This window comes from Dermacentor variabilis, chromosome 3 (genome assembly GCF_050947875.1).
Source record: "Dermacentor variabilis isolate Ectoservices chromosome 3, ASM5094787v1, whole genome shotgun sequence".
Lineage (NCBI taxonomy): Eukaryota > Metazoa > Arthropoda > Arachnida > Ixodida > Ixodidae > Dermacentor > Dermacentor variabilis.
The window spans coordinates 192111317-192128888 of NC_134570.1; the positions used below are offsets into that span (position 1 = coordinate 192111317).

At 45.1% G+C, this 17572-nt stretch overlaps 1 protein-coding gene across 2 annotated transcripts in view; it reads left to right on the forward strand.

Moving 5' to 3' along the window:
• LOC142576583 (focadhesin) overlaps window positions 1–17572 on the forward strand; it is a 429785-nt gene that overhangs the window by 178073 nt on the left and 234140 nt on the right. For both annotated transcript variants that reach the window (XM_075686768.1, XM_075686769.1), the window contains exons 16-17: window positions 3313–3451; window positions 15620–15808. In XM_075686768.1, coding sequence (XP_075542883.1) covers window positions 3313–3451; window positions 15620–15808 — 328 coding nt within the window. The remainder of the gene's footprint in view (window positions 1–3312; window positions 3452–15619; window positions 15809–17572) is intronic.

Sequence of the window (17572 nt, forward strand, 5' to 3'; positions counted from 1 at the left end):
CAATAGGCCGGTGCTGTCTATTGCACCGCAGTGGCAGCGTAGAAGGGCCAAAGTAGCTACAGCCTCAGTTGAAGTCGGGAGCGGGGCAACATCAGCGTTTGCGGGATCAACTTCAGCAGTGTCTTCATTTGGCCCCTACTATTGTTGCGATCTCCATATCCGTCAATCGAAACATTTTGTTACACTGTCAATAACAAAGTGGCGTCTGCCAAGGCGTCTATGACTTGTGGGGTTCTCCTCCCATACTCTTGGGACAAAGGAACGACAGCACAGTAGTGAAAACAATCCCAAGGGCATTTATTGCGCCTTTCATAGATCAATGCCTGCTAGCCGAGTTGCTATCCACAAAACATGCCGATGGGCGCGCGACAAATCGCAGAAGTCTGACTCACCGCGACCGGATAGCGAGCGAATATATTTGCCCCATGCTGGATCCCAACGCCTGGTCGTTCGCGTTTACGGTCACGCGAACGGTGGCGCGTTCGAAGGCGGCCACGCGAGACGTTCTCGCAGAAGCATGGATCGGCGCGCACGCGGGACGTCCGCGACACTCGCCGACCCCCTGCCAAAGAGGAAACGCCTTGTCTTTCCCGCACCCAAGTAACCCCGCAGTACCACAACACTCGTGCAACTGCGCTTGTACCACTCCGACCACCGCGGGCACCAGGCCACGTGGCGAAGCCGCACTGCAGGAAAAAGGAGCTATGCGGGAAAAACATATCAGGGGACGCGCGAGAGTCGCGTATCCCCACAGACTGGACTGAGCCCAGTGAGCGAGCGCTGTCGTGCGTCATTGTGGATGCAAACCGCCAGTCCTTGCGAGGCGTGGCAGGCGCAGAGCGCGGCACCGAGGGGGACGCATTGCAAATGCAATCCGTCGTTGATGTTGTCGAGCTAGCCAAGCCACCACGTGCGTACACCGCTACCTTCAAATGGCGGCACTCCCGGCACTTTTCATCATAGGCAACACTATCAGCTGCAGGGGCAGAGTGGACTTGGAAGGGTGGCTGACTTTGCTTTGTATCACCAATGTGAAGAAATCGTGGACACGACCTGCAACCATATCTTTCGTCGCCGCCGCTCAAATTCAACAAAACGTTTAGTTTTTTTTCATTCACATTTGCTTTTTACGATTGCCTGATCATTAGGAAAGTTTTGTTGCCTCTAGTGTGTAAAAGAAATTCATCGATGACTGCAATTATTTGCATAAAAAATTGAATATAAATATAAGAAAATTTTTATATAATAAAGCAAAGGCCGATTTTATCGACTTCATTATATCGAGGTTCAACTACGATATGACAGTTTTAAGTACAGCAAAAACCTTCACCAAGTTGTGGATTTAATTTTTGAGGTTTTGAAGTTTCAGCAGCAAAACTAATTTCCCAAAATCTCAGAACGCTCTTGGTGGATAGTATCCTCTTAGTAATCACTGAAAAACACATTGCAAGAAAGTCAGGCCTAAAAGCATGGTTATGAATGCCAGCGCACACAGTGCAGATCATGCCGAGAGCAATGTATCGGCATGGCTCATAGCATCTGAGATTAGTGTTTAGCGTCACCTGTCGCCGTAAATCTTGAATGCCATGGCTTACCGCACTTAGTGCCGGCAACCCTCATCAGATGACACCCTCAAATTAAGAACAATAGTGCAGAAAGATATGGTATTTGTTCTGAGAAAAGAAAATGTCACAGTTTCATCAGAAAGGTAGAGCATTCATTGTGATAGTAAAGAGACAACTACATGAAGTAAGGTTCATAGTTTCATTGGTCTGTTGAGTGCTGAGGCAAAGGTTCACTCGATTACCAAGAACACTCGCTGTGGAAACAGGACTGACTGCTTCGCACCGTGCCTCGGAAACTTGTGATTTTGCGACCACCAACACTAGATGCACGACAACAAAATGTCTATGAAGACGCCAACCAAGTCGGCTTGGCCGTTGCACTTCCCGAAGATTACCTCCAAGATACAGTGCGTGGCTTGCGTATGGACAGCCACGCGCAGCTACAATAAGGGTAAAGGAGGGCAGTAGGCACACAACCCTTCCCACTCTCCCCTCTTGTGCTTGCTTGATCACATTACCGTGCGCTCCCCCATTCCCCATCCCCCTTGCGCCGAAGGAATTGTCAGCTCTCGGGCTTCTTTGTCTGAGTGCTTCGAGCTACTGTGTGTCCCGCGGCCTGTTGCTGCGCAACAAATGGCACAGCGGTGTTGCCTGCATACAGCGTCTCGGCACGCACTTTGACAATCTTTTTGCCGCTCAAACTTTTCATGCGGAAGGGCACTTGCAAACAACTTCTTCCTTGCTTGACATTTTTATAGCTTTTTTACTTGATTTACCAGCTATACAGCCTCCAAGTGCTTGAAATGGCCGAAAACTTCGTTAAATTGCAACTGTGTCACGAAATTACTTTGTTAAATTGCGATAAAGAATACACGGTTTTCATTGGAACTAATATGGGCAAATAAAAATGGTTGATTACGTCAAAAATTTCGTTGTATCGAGGTTTGCCTGCATACTCTTAAGGTGTGTACATGTCACAACACATTCTGTCGTGAGCACATCTAGATGGCCCTTCCCACTACCCTTCAACAGGCTGACAGTTGCAGCGTCATCCGGTGAAAAATCAGCGCAACATATATAAAGGAAAAGTGGGTTGAAAGGAAATGCTCTTGTTGCCATGGCGACTGGCAGGTAGTTCTGCTCTCATCACGCATAGGACCTGCGTACTGGCGCAAATACTTATGCCTCGTCAATGGCTATGGTGCCGTTGTCTTCTGTGCGTGGCACTAACATGATGTGATGGCTTTGTGAGAGCCAAAATGGGACAGTGCTAATGGTTGTTCAGTGGGTACATTTGAATAGTGCACCAAGAGTATGTCTCTTTCGTGACTCTTAAAATGGATTTCTTCCAGTGACTTCGCTCGAAATTGTGCACTGCAGAAAACAACGCCAGAGCAATGGAAATTTCCCGTAGAAAAGCATTGCCACCTCTCACATGACAGAATTGTGATTGGAGAGTCGTCTTGTGATGTCTTTTCGAAATTAGGGACATATCACAGTATATCTTATACTGTGCCTGTTGCTATGTGTTAGGCTTGTGATCTGTTAGATATGAGTGTCTAATGTGTAGCTGATTGGCATGTAGTACTTGCAGAGGTGTGGAAAAGAACACACATGCTAGACAGGACTTCTCAGTGTGCCTTGTCTGTGTTGCTGGCAGTCTTGGCCACCTGCCAAGTGTTTTGCCCAGTAGCATTTATCGCAGCAGAGTGGTTTCTGTAATAAGAGTGCATGTTGTGGCCTGCAGGCTAAGGTGAACCTGAAAGTTCCTGCCTCCAAGACTCCCATGGATCTGGGTCGCTCGCCTGAGGAACTTTTGACCTACACGCCAGGGCACTGCTTCCTTGACCTGCTGGCAACCATTGAGGATGAGCAAGTTATGCATGGTCTGTATTCTATAAGATTTGGTACCATTTCTGGCAGTATGTTCATCTCAGATTATGTTTGCTCATATTCCTGACATCCCAGTGGTGGCGAGACTCATAGGAGCTATGTTTCGTAGGCACGTGGGGATGGTGCAGTGTGGGGCTGAGCGTGTCCCAAATTCTTAGCCTGTCACCAAGCATAGAGCACACAACAAAGTTAGGCACTCTGAAATGCCTAGCAAAACTTAAAACTTATGGCACTTCAATGCCACAGATGCATCTGGCAGAAACCAAATTCACATTAAACGGCAAAGGCAAATCATCTTGCTTGAACTGTTTCTGAAAGTCCAGTAGAGCCTCAATGATACAATCCTGTTACATATAATTTTTTGCCGCCAGTGTTCGTGACGAAGAACACAGAAATTACCCAATACAGTTGCATTTCTTTTTTACTGGTTGATACATTCCTTGAAAACATGATCTTTCATCACCAATGTTTACATTGCCAAATTGCTGTCGTATGAAACGTTTTCTGGCCGCCAGATCCCTTGTGAACAAGAAAAAAGGTGAGGCACGTGGGATCGAGAGCAGTAGCCACCTGCCACGAGAGCTTCCCCATAGTACTCGCCCACCCGTACCACATGAAAATGCCTGCATGCACTCAGTTTCCCCTTCCAGTACCAGCAAATCTCATGGGTTGTCACACATCGCCTTCAAAGCAGTGGCTGCCAACCCTATCACAATAAATATCTTCACCTATCTGTTTTATAGTGCGTGTGGCGTAGTGTTATTGGAAGAGTACTGCTCGCTTTTAATAGGCTATAACCCAAACGCACCACCCTTACCTGCCGCAGGCGGCGCGGTGTGTCATGTCTCATTCTGGTGGCATCGTATTCTGGCATCACCCGCCAGCTCGATTTTGTTTTGGTTTCTTGTCAGTATCTTACAACACTACATAGTAACGAAGCGCTTCGCGGGCCTCTCGAGGGTCCACCAGCTCGACGCTTGTCCGTGTCTGGTGTGGCAACAATTCGGGCCAAGTGGGCATGTCAAAACTTCCCGCCAAAATATCCCGCCCCAAGAGGCTGCTCACCCAGTCCAAATTTGAGGGGTGCGAACAGGGGGGGGGGGGGGGAAGCGACGCATATTTCGTAACATGCAAAAACGTGTGAAGATTGGGCCGATAGGCACTCAGATTGTGTTGGATATGCAGCGTTGAACTTCACATTGCTTCAACAGCGGACAATATAACCCGCATATGTGATCTCGGACCGATCACAGATGAGCCACACATACCAACATAATAGCGGCAAGCATTCCACATTGGCATGCAGCCCGTTATCACATCGGCCAGCGGCAGATTTTGTCACGGCCACACTGCCTATGGCATTAGGCCTAATATACACTAGCACTGCTTCATTGGACATTGATGACTAAAGTTATTTCTTCCTTTATTTGTGTGCATCAAATTTGTTGTGATATAATTATATGTCACACAAAACTTATCAAGCAGCAAATTCTGGATTCTGGTGGCATACGCTTGGTAGCATTGTTTCATGTCGAGAATGTAAAATATATTTAGCCTTGCCTTTGTTCTCCACTTGCACATATTCTGCTTTTTAATGTCCATTATTAAAGAATGTATTTACTAGGTTGTTAAATGATCAGATAAACACGTCTTGTATCGACTTTTTTGGCACAGATGAAACTGGTCGAATTAAACAAGAGGCAGAAAAAACACCAAAGCACTCCGCTGATCGATTTGGCAGTACAGTCGAGCGCCTCTACAACGAACGCCTCTGCAACGAAATTACCTATATAATTAAGGAATAATTCTTTCCCAGTTCTATTGAGAGCTGTCACCTGTATAAGTCACCTGTATAACGAATTATTAATGTTAAATTATTATATACCCCATGGAGCAGAAAATCCTGCATTGGCGTGACCGCGCCATGGTCTGAAAAGGCTACAAACCCACGATCATTGGAGCGAGTTGAACCCGCAACTTTTGGTGTCACTTCAGGTGAAATTAATTAGGGCCGGTGTTGGCATTACCACGCCATGGTCTGAAAAGGCTACAAACCTACGACTATTAGTGGGAGTCAAGCCCATGACCTTTGGGGTTAATTAAGGCAAAGTTAATTAAGGTAAAGGTAATACAACACTTAAACCCACAACCTTTGGTATTAATTAAGGCGAAGTTAAGGCAAACCCATATGGGAGTGATCAATTTCCCATCTGCCAATTTCCCGTCTGCCAGGACGGCCAACAGTATTTGAAAATAAATAAATAAAACATTAGAGCAACATGAATTTGTCTCACACACTCCTCAATGGAAAGTCGCATCAGCAGAATGGGAAAAATTTCAGAAACTCACTCGTATGCCTCGAAATGCTGTTAAAGGGACACTAAAGGTTACCAGAAACTCAAGTTAAAGTGGTAGAGCAATGTTCTAGAACGTCTAAGGCGTCAATATAATCGCGAACAGAGCTTTAGTAACCGAGAAATTGAGGTAAATGCTTGACACGATTTGAGACCCCCCAGCGACATTCCGGTACTAGCCCGATGACGAAAGGACTCCTCATAATTTGTGTTACTAATACTCAACTACTCGTATTAAAAATATCATTTCATTCGATTATAAGACGGAAGAAAATGCTACTTGTCTACGTCTATTCGATTCTAAGAAAAAATAACATTTTGACGTTACCCTTCAGTAATATGAGTGTTCGAAAGGTTTCGTTTTCGCTCGACTCTGCGCGCTCGACTCTGCGCCGCGCATGCTTTGGAGTTTCAGTAGTTTCGTTATCGCGTCGTGCTGTGAGGGTTCTGCTGGCTCGCGAAACTTTCATTTGGAACAAGCAGCGAAAATGCCACGTCCATGTGATGTCGCGGGAAGCCCTCGTTGCTTTCCCGCTCCGGAGAGCCGGTGTCGAGGCCGCCGTCGTAGTACGCAACGACGCCGGCAGTGCGAGCCCTCAGCAGCAGGTTGCGCTCGTCGGTGCTCAAATCGCTGAAGTTGAGCCCACCATCGCGAGCCAATCTGTCAGTGTCAGGGTCCATTGCGACGAGCGTCGAAGTTAGCGTCACAGAATGAAGTACCAGCTTATGGGCGTCTTGCGCTGGAGTTTGAGGTATAGTAGCGGCGCCTGGTGGCGGCGCGGGAAACGACATCTGGGTCGTGCCAGCTTGGGTCGTATTGAGCCCTGGCTGTGGCGAAGCACGTTTGTAGGCCGAGTTTTGCGTCGATTCGCACATTTTTATGCCCTGTTGCGAGTGCGAAAAGGCTCGTCGCTTCTCATAGACCACGCCGACCGCGCTGCGAGCTCGCCGCAGCCTATAGTTTAACGAAAACGGACTCTCCGTGTGCCGTGGGACGTAATGTGGGACGTAATTCGTTTCTCATTCCGCTAGCCACCACACTCCCGCTTTCGCTCTGCTGTCGGCTCTGTCTTGGCTCTGTTTCTGGCCACGCGTTCGCGTTTTGCGCAGAAAAGCCGTAGCGCCGTCTGCGGACGCCGTTCTACTCACCGATGGCGCAACGTCACTATGAGACCATGATGTCAGTACTCCTCGATCGGAGGGCGGGCGATTTGAACTGCGCTAGAGGTACGCGGACGCTTCAGAACGCATTTTCTCTTAAAATAAGTCTCTCCATGGCACGAAACAAGCGTTTCGAGGTTTCTGTGATGGTATTTCAACAGTCCACGTTGACTTAATAGTAACCTTTAGTGTCCCTTTAAGGATTTTAGTATAATCGATGCTGTTCCTTATTTTACCGCTTTTATAATTGACGCTGCATTAAAATGCATTCCATAAATGAATGGGGCTACAATGAGGCATGTGCCCTGGTGGAACGTACAATGTAAGAACGCACTTAAGAAGCAAAATAGAGCATGGGGTTTACTACGGTCAGTTCCCAACTGCAGAAAACCTAATAAACTTCAAGCACGCTACATTGCAAGGCAGACGAACACAGCAGATTGCTAAAAGAGAAAGCTGGGTACATGCATCACAAGCATAAGTTTCTATGCACAAGAAACGAAGGTATGGAAAAGGCTGCGAAAATTATTCAGTTCGCAAGCATACCAAGATGTTCAGCCAGTACCAACTTGCCGAAATGTCGATACCTTTTGTCTTTGGTTGATGATCGAGGCAACAGTCTTCAAGACCAGGCCAACACACTCAGTAAACATTTTGATTGTGTCTCTAGCTCTGCAAACTATTCGCAGTCATTCCAGAAGCATAAACAGATAGCAGAAAGTAAGGCACTCAATCAGAACTGTAGTGAAACTGAACCATAAAATCATACTTTTAGTGTTGCCAAGTTCAGAGCCCCTTTGAGTTGATATGAGAAATCTGCACCAGGCGCTGATAGAGTCATGTACCTGATGGTAAAACATTTTCACCCTGACACGCATATGGAACTGTTGCCTTTCTTTAGCATTATCTGTACAACAGGAGACATACCATTGGCATGGAAAGAGGCGATTGTAGTGCTTGTCTTGGAACAAGGTAAAGATGCATCCCCTGTGGAAAGCTACTGGCCTGTAGTGCTCACAAGTTGCTTATGCAAACTCGTTGAAAAAATGATAAATTGCAGGCTTTTGCACTTTCTTGAATCAAGTTTCTCGACCCATACCAGTGTGATTTTAGGGGAGGCCGATTGACGACAGACCGCTTCACTCGCATTGAACCATATATTCACGATGCTTTCATACACAAACGATTCTTTCTTTCCATGTTCGTAGATATAGAAAAGGCTTACGATACTACGTGGTGGTTTGGAATATTGCACGACCTATCAGAGCTAGGCGTTTGCGGAAAGATTCGCAATGTAATTGAAAGTAATTTATCAAACCGCGCATTCCATGTTCAAATTGTTAATGCTCTATCGAGACCATCTGTGTAAGAAACTGGGGTGCTGCAGGGTGGCGTGCTTAGCTGCACACTTCTTATCATAAAAATGAATTCTTTGCGTTCATCAATACTGCGTACTATTTTTAATTCAGTATATGTCGGTGACGTGTATATCGGATATAAGTCGTGCAAACTTACAATTTGTGAGTGACAAGTTCAGCTTGGTCTGAAGAAGGTGTCTAAATAGGCTGATGAAAATGGCTTTAAGCTCAGTGCCAACAAAAGCACATGCATTCTTTTTACTCAAAAGAGAGGCCTCATAGCAAATCCTCATTTGGAAGTTCATGGACAGCAGCTACCTGTGAACACACAACACAAATTTTGGGCATCATACTAGGCACAAAGCTTACTTTCGTCCCGCGCCTAAAGTATCTTAGAAAAGAATGTCTGAAAACATAAAAAATTCTTCAAATCTTGTCACACACAACATGGGGTAGCGACAGGAAGTGTCTTATAAACCTCTACAAAAGCCTCATACGTAGACGCTTAGACCTGGCAACTGGCACCTTCAGGAGAAGTCCTGTTGCGAGCTTCTACGCAGAAGCTAATGAGTGGTCTCTGCATCTGCAACGATCATGCTCCAGTTTTGCATATTTTCTGACTGTTAATGCGAACTGCGAACATCCTTCCTACATAACTGTAAATAACGTGACATGACCTAGACTGTTTAATAATCAACCAGGAGTGAGAGAACCCTTTTCATTATTTGTAAGGAAACTTGGTGAGGAAACGGGTGTTTTACTCTCTGAATATAATCTGAGGACCGCAGCAATGCCATTACCGCCGTGGCAATGGCAGATCATAGAATGTGATACTTTATTTGTAAACGTGACAAAGCATGCTCCAGAGGAACATATTAAAATGCATTTCCTAGAACTCCAGTCTAAGTACTCATGTACAGAATTTTACACTGACGCTTCTAAGTCACAAGCCGAGGTTTTCCTGTGCAGTCGTCGATCCATCTTTCTCGGAATCCGATGTACTGCATCCGGAAACAAGTGTCTTTATGGCTGAAGCATATGCACTATTGTTGGCTGTGAAGCACTTAAGGAAATCAAAACTCCAAAAAGCAGGTATATATACAGACTTCCTAAGTGTCATGTAGGCCGTGATGTCATTTTGTAAGCACGAAAATCCAGTGCCTAATGAACTCTATTCCATCCTGTGCAAAGCTTATACATCCAACCAGCACGTCAGCATGCCAGGCTGGGTGCCTGGCCTTAGGAGCATTGAGGGTAATGTTCTGGCGGACGAGATGGCCATGTGAATTGCATTGCAAGCTATTAAACCTGCCGCTGCTGTCCCTACCAGTGATGTGAGGCCTTTCTTTCGAAAGAAACTGCAAAACCACTGGCAATGCTTGTGGGACGTGGAAACAAATATAACAAGCTGCACGTGATAAAGCCACAGTTAGGTTTCTGGTCCTCCGCAACAAAGTCACGCCGAATAGATGTCCTATTCTGTCGTCTCAGAATAGGACACACATTTGGTACCCATAACTTTCTACTTATTCGAAATGAACCTCCAACCTGTGGTAGATGTGGGGAGAGGCTGACCATCCTCCACCTCCTCCTGGAGTGTCAGGAAGCTGAATCTGAGAGAAAAATACATTTTCCCCTAGCATACCGGCAGCACATCCCTCTTCAGCTTGTAATTTTTTTCGGTCCAGAACAGTTTTTTGATAACAATATAGTCCAAGGTTTCCTGAAAGATGTTGTACATGTTATTAGCCCAATAAATTCATAGCGCATCCTCTCTTCAGAGGATGCCGCTGTGATAGCAGTTTTGCATACCACTTGCCTCTAGACCCTTGTGTTTCAAGGGCTCTGGTGAGGCAGTAGTGCTCTAGTGAATTTTTGCATCTGACATGCATCTGACATTATCATTTTTTCACAATGCATGTTAATGCTCATAGTACACGTCATTAGTCATTTCCATAATCTTATTACACATAGATTTTACACACTTTACAGTGACTACTTTTAGGCCTCTTTACAGCCATGTCACATCAACTTCATAGAAATTATCACTCCACTGCGAAATCACTCACACTGGCATGGCGCTCTTTGGCTATACTGGGCCTATGCGCCACAACACAACACACATTCAATAAAGCCTGGCATTGGTGTGAGCACGTCATGGTCTGAAAAGGCTTCAAAACCTTGACGTTTGGTGTTTTAAGGTGAGGTTAATTAAGGCAAAATTCATTAAGGCCGGCGTTGGCATGACCACACCATGGCACCAACATTACATTCTACTAGTAGTGTGACGCAAAGGTGATTCCACGAGAGATCATACAGTATGTCTGCTTGATATTTTTGTTTTGTCTGGTTTTTTTATATGTCATATAGAGATACTAAAACTGCCCTAAACCAAAAATTTTATTCCTGAGAAGTGTTCCCAGCAAGGCAAAAAATATTTGAAGGGGGTGCGCGAGCATCCTCCTATTGCTTACCGCAATATTTACGAAGTAAAAAAATATATACGCAGTAAAAGATGTGTCGAAAAACTTTTCTGCTCATTTTAATATGCTTAACAGTAAATTAGTTGCATGCATTGCTTTATGCTTTCCACAAATAAAAAATCGAAAAAAATAGCAAACATTGCCCAAATAAAAAAAAAATGTTGTAACCTTGATGCATCTTGGTGAGCTTTCTGTTGAACACAGAAACTTGAAAAAAAATGTCAGAAATTGAACATTCTCTTTGCAACATTTATGAAAAATATTATCTTCCTACATGAAACACAAGATAAGAAAAAGATATTAAACAAATCTAAAGAAAAAGCTCTTGTTTGAATTTTCTAAAAAACACTTTGGATGGAAGTCTGCTTATGTTGGGCAAGACGTGGTTGCAATATTGTGTTTCCTTATTTGCTTTATTCACAAAATATAACGGGCCAAAGTGGCCTATGTTGAGTGTGCTCGCTTCAGTACCTTTGCTGTTTTTTTTATCACTTTGCATTCTATGTAAACCTATTTCTAATTTCTTTGCTGCTTCAGAAGTTCGCTCTGACAGCTTGTTTTCAGGAAAAATGTATTGTCAGATTTTATTTGCGTCAAGTGTGTGCAGGGGTGGGGGATGCCACCCTCTAAAGTGCAAGCGCGAACTGAGTTTGTGGCCTACAACCTCTGTGGGCATCGCACTTATGCCTCCATTATTCGCTTGTCAGCACCATGCGAAACACCGCGAGTGCATGTTGTGGCTGACCTTGCCAAAACCCATCTGGTGCACACAGTGAATTACCTGTACGCCGCACCAAGGCAGGCTAATCCGTAAGTGACGGAGCTCTTCCATAAACAGTAGGTGCGGCATTATAGAGGCGCTACTTCACTACCTGCTCCTCATCTAGAACCTCCTTCGGCACCACTGTGTGCAACTCACACTGTGCCTTTCTAAAAACCTATCTAAGTCATTGCCTGTGCCGTTTGCCCACGTCGCTCACAGATAATGTCTTCCTGTTTTACCTCGATCTTCACCTCTGGGTTTCAGCTGTCCGCAATAGCGCAGTGTGGCATGACTGTGCCAAAGGCAGCCGAAGTTGCCTAATTATTAGTTTCTCAGCACCTTGCTGATCTGTTTTCCCATGCTGAGAACAACAGAGGTCACCGGTGGTTCCAGACGGACGTTGTCCTTTGATAATGAGCATGGCTCGCATGTTTTCACAGTGAAATGCTTTAGATGGCTTTGTTCATAGAACATGAGACCGTGAGACATACTCAGTCACGACAGTCACGACATGCTCAGTCACGACAGCGGCGCAGAAAAGGCACCAGCAAAAGTGCAGTGCTGTTCAGCATAAACATTGTGACCTGGTCTAACTGTTCACTACACGTGGTGCATGTGGCTCATAGCTCGGTCCGAGTATTCTGGGCTGATTATTTATGCATTGACAAGAAGAAAATTGCTAAGAAAAAAAGTTTTGTTGCATAAATGTTTTGGATGTTGCCTTCCTGCAGAAGTTACTTTTAGAAGCTGAGGATATCCGCCACGCGGATAAGGTCTGGCAGCACTACTTTACACGCCTCAAGGAAATTCTATCTTCATGTAGTGACACCCGTGATGAAGCAGATGCATTCATTCAGGTAGAGGAAGAAGCTATTGACAACTTGAACAAGTATGTCCACCTTTCTTCTGATGTTTCACCATTGAAGCCACCATCCTCCATTCATAAACACAGTAGATGATCTTATGGAAAGAGAAAACTGGCCGAGATTGAAATTGTTGTGGTGACGAAGATGCGCTCAAATTTAAGCACTGCGTACGGAAGTGTCAGTACACCTTAACCGTCTGTGACAAAATGTTGTGCATGCGCTGGCTGGTTAAATAGCTTCAAGCAAGCCTACAAGGCTTCAAGCTCCTATCGAGAGCCTCCATCATGTCACCAGAACTTTAAAACGAATGTGTTCAAGAGGCAGACCCAGTTGTCACAACATAAATGCTCAGAAAGGCCCGAAATTGACCCGAGAAGCATGTAATGTGGTCAGATTTTTATCCATATGCGAGGTCCAGGCTAAGCCCATCGGATGTCCAAGCTGCACTTGACTACTTCACCAAGGATGAACTTGGGTGCTCTCGGCAGAGCCTGAACAAGAAGGACGCTGTGTCAGTCATCAAGAACGGCCAGAGAGAGTATGTCTCAAAGTGGTTTACGACACGTTCTATCCACGAGACGTTCCAGATGTTCAAAGCAGCTCACCCCAAAAGTGCCATCGTCCTGTCAAAGTTTTACAGCATATGTCCAAAATAGGTGTTGCTCGCATCAAAACAAGAGGTTTTCATTTGTGTTTATTGCGCTAATGCTAACCTGTGTGTCTCTGTGCTTGAGAAGGCAACCGGCATGAAAATCTCATTGGAAGGCATGAAAGCATTGTGCCTCTGCAGCTCCCCAGCCACAGATTGTATGTTAAGTGAATGCAAGCGCTGCCCATGGAGTGAAAGCCTCGCTTTGGCCAATCTGGGAATGGTCGACGAGGACGAGGTCACATTTCCTGTTTGGAAGAGCTGTGACTTAATCAAGAAGATGTGGGCTCCAACCCTTTTTGTGAAAGAGCTCGGCAAATGGGTGACCAAATGGATTCGTCACAAATACATGCGCCACACTAAAGCCACGGCTATTGATGAGGCAAAGAAGTTTCAGCAGCGCGGAAGCATTGTTCTGCATGTTGATTTTGTGGTAAACTAGACTATCCTTCTCTCAAATGAAACACAATTGGCATAAGAAACAAACCTCAATTTTCACCTGTGTCACCACGACAAGGAAAGTAACATACAGCTTTGATGTCATAAACGGCGACATGCATTACGACGCAGTGCACAACTGCTACACCCTAGGTAGAGTGCACGAAGTGTTAGATAAAAAAAGCACCCAACTACTGTCACATAACATGTCTGCGATGGTGCAGCGAGCCATTTAAACGTAGGTACCAGTTGTGTGAGTCAAGTATACATCCGCGAGGTGGATATTTTCTACCACCAGGCTTGGAAAGAACGCCTGTGACTGTAGGTGGACTCCATAAGCACTAAGCTTCCCTGCTCAACCGGAGGCCTGAAAGTACCACCTCCATTCAATTGGCACATGAGGTCTCCTAACTTAGCGGCAACATCAAGATGTGGCCCCGCTTCATGCGCCTGGTGCAGACAACTAGGAGCACTGTCAGCTGAAGTCAATGGAGTGGAAGTCAGTGCCAAGTGTGGCGGGAATTCTGTCATGGCACATGTGGATGTGTGCCCACGATCAGTCAAGCGGACATGCGCTCTCCATTGCGGTTGTGCGGTTGCATTCGCCCTACAGCTGGCATAGTCACTCAAACGTCCGGCGCGGTCATGATTCAGCCGAGCGTCTGCTGTTCGCTGCCAGCGGGCAAGACCGGCATGCCTTGCGCACCTTTCCCAGTGTGGACACTCGTGACGTCACACGAAAAGGTTCTCTCGGCTGCTTGGTCAGGTTTTCGTTTTGTTTCTGCGCTTTCTTTGGTTATTTAAAATTATATTATAATTTGCCTAAACATTCTACTATCAGATGCATGACAGGGGGGTCTCGAGAACCTAAATGTTCCGTTACCTTGACATGGTCAAAAAGTCACTGAAGTTGCACTTTAACATGTAAAGTGACGAATTGTTTGAATGTTCTTTCGTATTCAGAAAGCACATTCAAAGCAGCGCATCGTCATACACAAAATAGTATGCGAACTTTTGTTGCCATCCATGGTCGCCATCTTATGATAGCAGTGGCAATGATGCTTGCTTGGCTGACTCTGACTGTAGGCTGTTGTGAACTTGGTTTTGGTTTTTTATTAGATTGCACTGCCCAAGAAACTCTATGGCTTGAGTAAATACTGTAATAAATCATTAGAGTTGGCACTTCGGCTTGAATATCTTCCTGGATTAGGCCAGAAATAAATGTTTTTGACCGGATATGATGTGCGTTCGATGCATTTATTGTACCCTAAGTTCTACCGAGACTGACTGACGCTTTTGGAGTCGCCACTTAGGTCACCATTGGGGCAGGAATGTGCATGACGACTAGCCAAGTTCGAATTATTCGACAGTGGTTAACTTCAGGATTAAAATAATCATAGCTTGGTCCTATAGAAATGTATGGGCACTGGCTGGGACCTCTGGTTTGATCAAATCAATAGAAAAATTGAATTAACCGTAGGCGAACAAATGGAAGCCTGCGGTACATTTTTTACTGCTGAAGGCAGAGTTAGGTGAAGAAATAATTATTGGCACAGCACCAACGATAACAGTCAACATGGCCTGTACAGATGGTCTTTCACCATCTTGTATCCTACATTGCTAAACTTAACGAAAGGCTTCACTTGCAAGTTTGGCTTGTGGCAGCAGATGCCATTACCAATGCTGTCACCCCACTAGAGAAGACATTTATGAAGGCTTCCTAGTTGCCACTTTAAATTCTTGCAGGGTGGTGCTACGAGAGGCAAGAAGTGAAGAACCTTATTTTTGTGGATTTACGTGTGTTTTAAGATATATGGATTGCTTTCTTACTGCTTGTTTTCCAAAAAGCGCCTGTCTCGTGTGTATCTTCTTCGTCCTTCATCTAATTGTAAGTGCTGCACAAAAATACACCATGAACGCGTACATTAAGAACCCTGTATGTAGCTAGTCTTAGTATGTGCATGGTTGAAAGGATCCAGCACTGTTCAACCTTGAATGCATAATTTAATGCACTTCACAAAGTGTAGATGCTGCCCCTGTCGTTCGTGTGATCGAACTGAAGCAGCCAGGTCATGTCTTGCTGGTGCAGATTATGGGCAGCTGCTGTCATCACTGGTGCAGCACGAGGTTTTGCAGCTTCCACGCTCGGTGTACACGGCATCCAGGGTGGCCCCACCTGCCAGCAGCGGGGATGCATCTGCACGCGCCAGCGTTGGAGCTCAACTGTGCACCCTATACGAGGCCAACCGGTTCCCAGCTATCCAGGGAAGCCTGGCTGGTCAGTGCTGGCATGCATTTATTTTAGTTTATGACAGCATAAGCAGTTATGGGCTCTTTCCAATAGCTTCTTCGGTTGGCAATGGTTTCCACCTTCTCCGCGCTGGCGGCAATGGCTAAAAAAAAAATTTACCCAGTGTCCACAGGGATTGCACCCGGGCTCACTGCGTGGGTGTCAGCCAGGCAACATAGGGCTCAGGACACTGCTATGCAAAGAGCAGGACAGGCTGCAGCACGAGCCGCAGCTCGCCATCAACGCCAGGCAGACAGTCAGACGGCTCTCATGAAAACGACACAAAAAGACTTTGCCGCAAAGACCCTGTAGTGCGTGGCGCCAAAAATGGAACTCCCGTGGAGCTACTCCTCCAAATTATGCTGCGACTATGCTGCACGTGCTGCACCAGCCTGTGACTTTTTTTATTTATTTGATTATATGCATATACTGCAGCCCATGGCTCGGTATAGCAGGAGTGGGAGTGTACATGGTGCAAAAATACAACAAGCACTAAAGCAAACTGTAAATAAGAAAAACTGGATTGCTTTGTAGCAATGCATTCAAAAGACATAGAAAATGGAAGCAGTCATCAAACAAGACAAATGTGTAAAACAGGGACAGGTTTAAGATAGAATCAATAATAAGAATACAAAAATCTGCCTGAAAAATTATCAGTGGCATTAATCCTATCAATGTTACTGACATACCGGTATGTTTACACGTTTTTGTCCCACAGTGTTCACTGACGAACCCGTACATTGTCAACTCTCTAGTGAGGATCATACTAAAAGTGCATTTGCCATTATCTGTGTCATTTTTTTCTTTCTGAATAACTAAAGAATAACTGTTGTGCTTGTTTTATAACACGGTCAACATCCAATTTTTCAGACTGCCTAGGGGCCGTGAAAATGCCTGAAAAATCAGGCAGTCAAAAATAAATAAATAAATAAATAAATAAAAAAATTCACACCTTTTATTATCCCCAAGCGCTCAAATCCCCACAGGATCATTTGAAGTAGCTCTGAAGGCCTGTCAGTACACTTATTAGGCATATCCGTACTTTTACTGTAACTGGAGATGGTGGGTGCATTCATCATCATCATCCTCATCTTCATCATCATCAGCCTATTTTATGTCCACTGCGGGACAAGGGCCTTTCCCTGCAACCTCCAATTACCCCTGTCCTGTGCCAACCGATTCCAACTAGCGACCATGAATTTCCTAATTTCATCGCTCCACCTAGTCTTCTGCCATCCTCGACTGCATTTCCCTTCTCTTGGTAACCATTCTGTAACCCTAATTGTCCAACGGTTCTCTAACCGACATTCTTATATAATTAAAAAATACCTGCTGTGTCTCGTGGCCCCTCACCACTCTTAATATGCTTCACCGCATAACTCCTCTATATTGCGGCGAAAATGACTTTTTGTAACTGGCATTATGCATCGCCTCATGTTTTCAGCATTTTGAAGCCACTTGTGAAGATTTCAGAGGCGGAGTCGGTACCGTTACTGACAGCGGCGAAGGGTTTTTACATCCGAATTTCAGACGTTCTTATGCATTCACTTTACGGAGTACTCTATCAGTATACATTTATTCTATGGTACCATGAAGTCATCCGAATTATCAGGCTTGTCCAAAAATCGGTTGTTGATTGTATCTGGAAAAAAAAAAGTGACCATGTTAGTGTGTCCTCTTTGAACAACCTGACACTGAAAAGGTTAAAGCACAGAAAATGTAAGTGCGAGTTGACTCTAGATGTTTATGCAT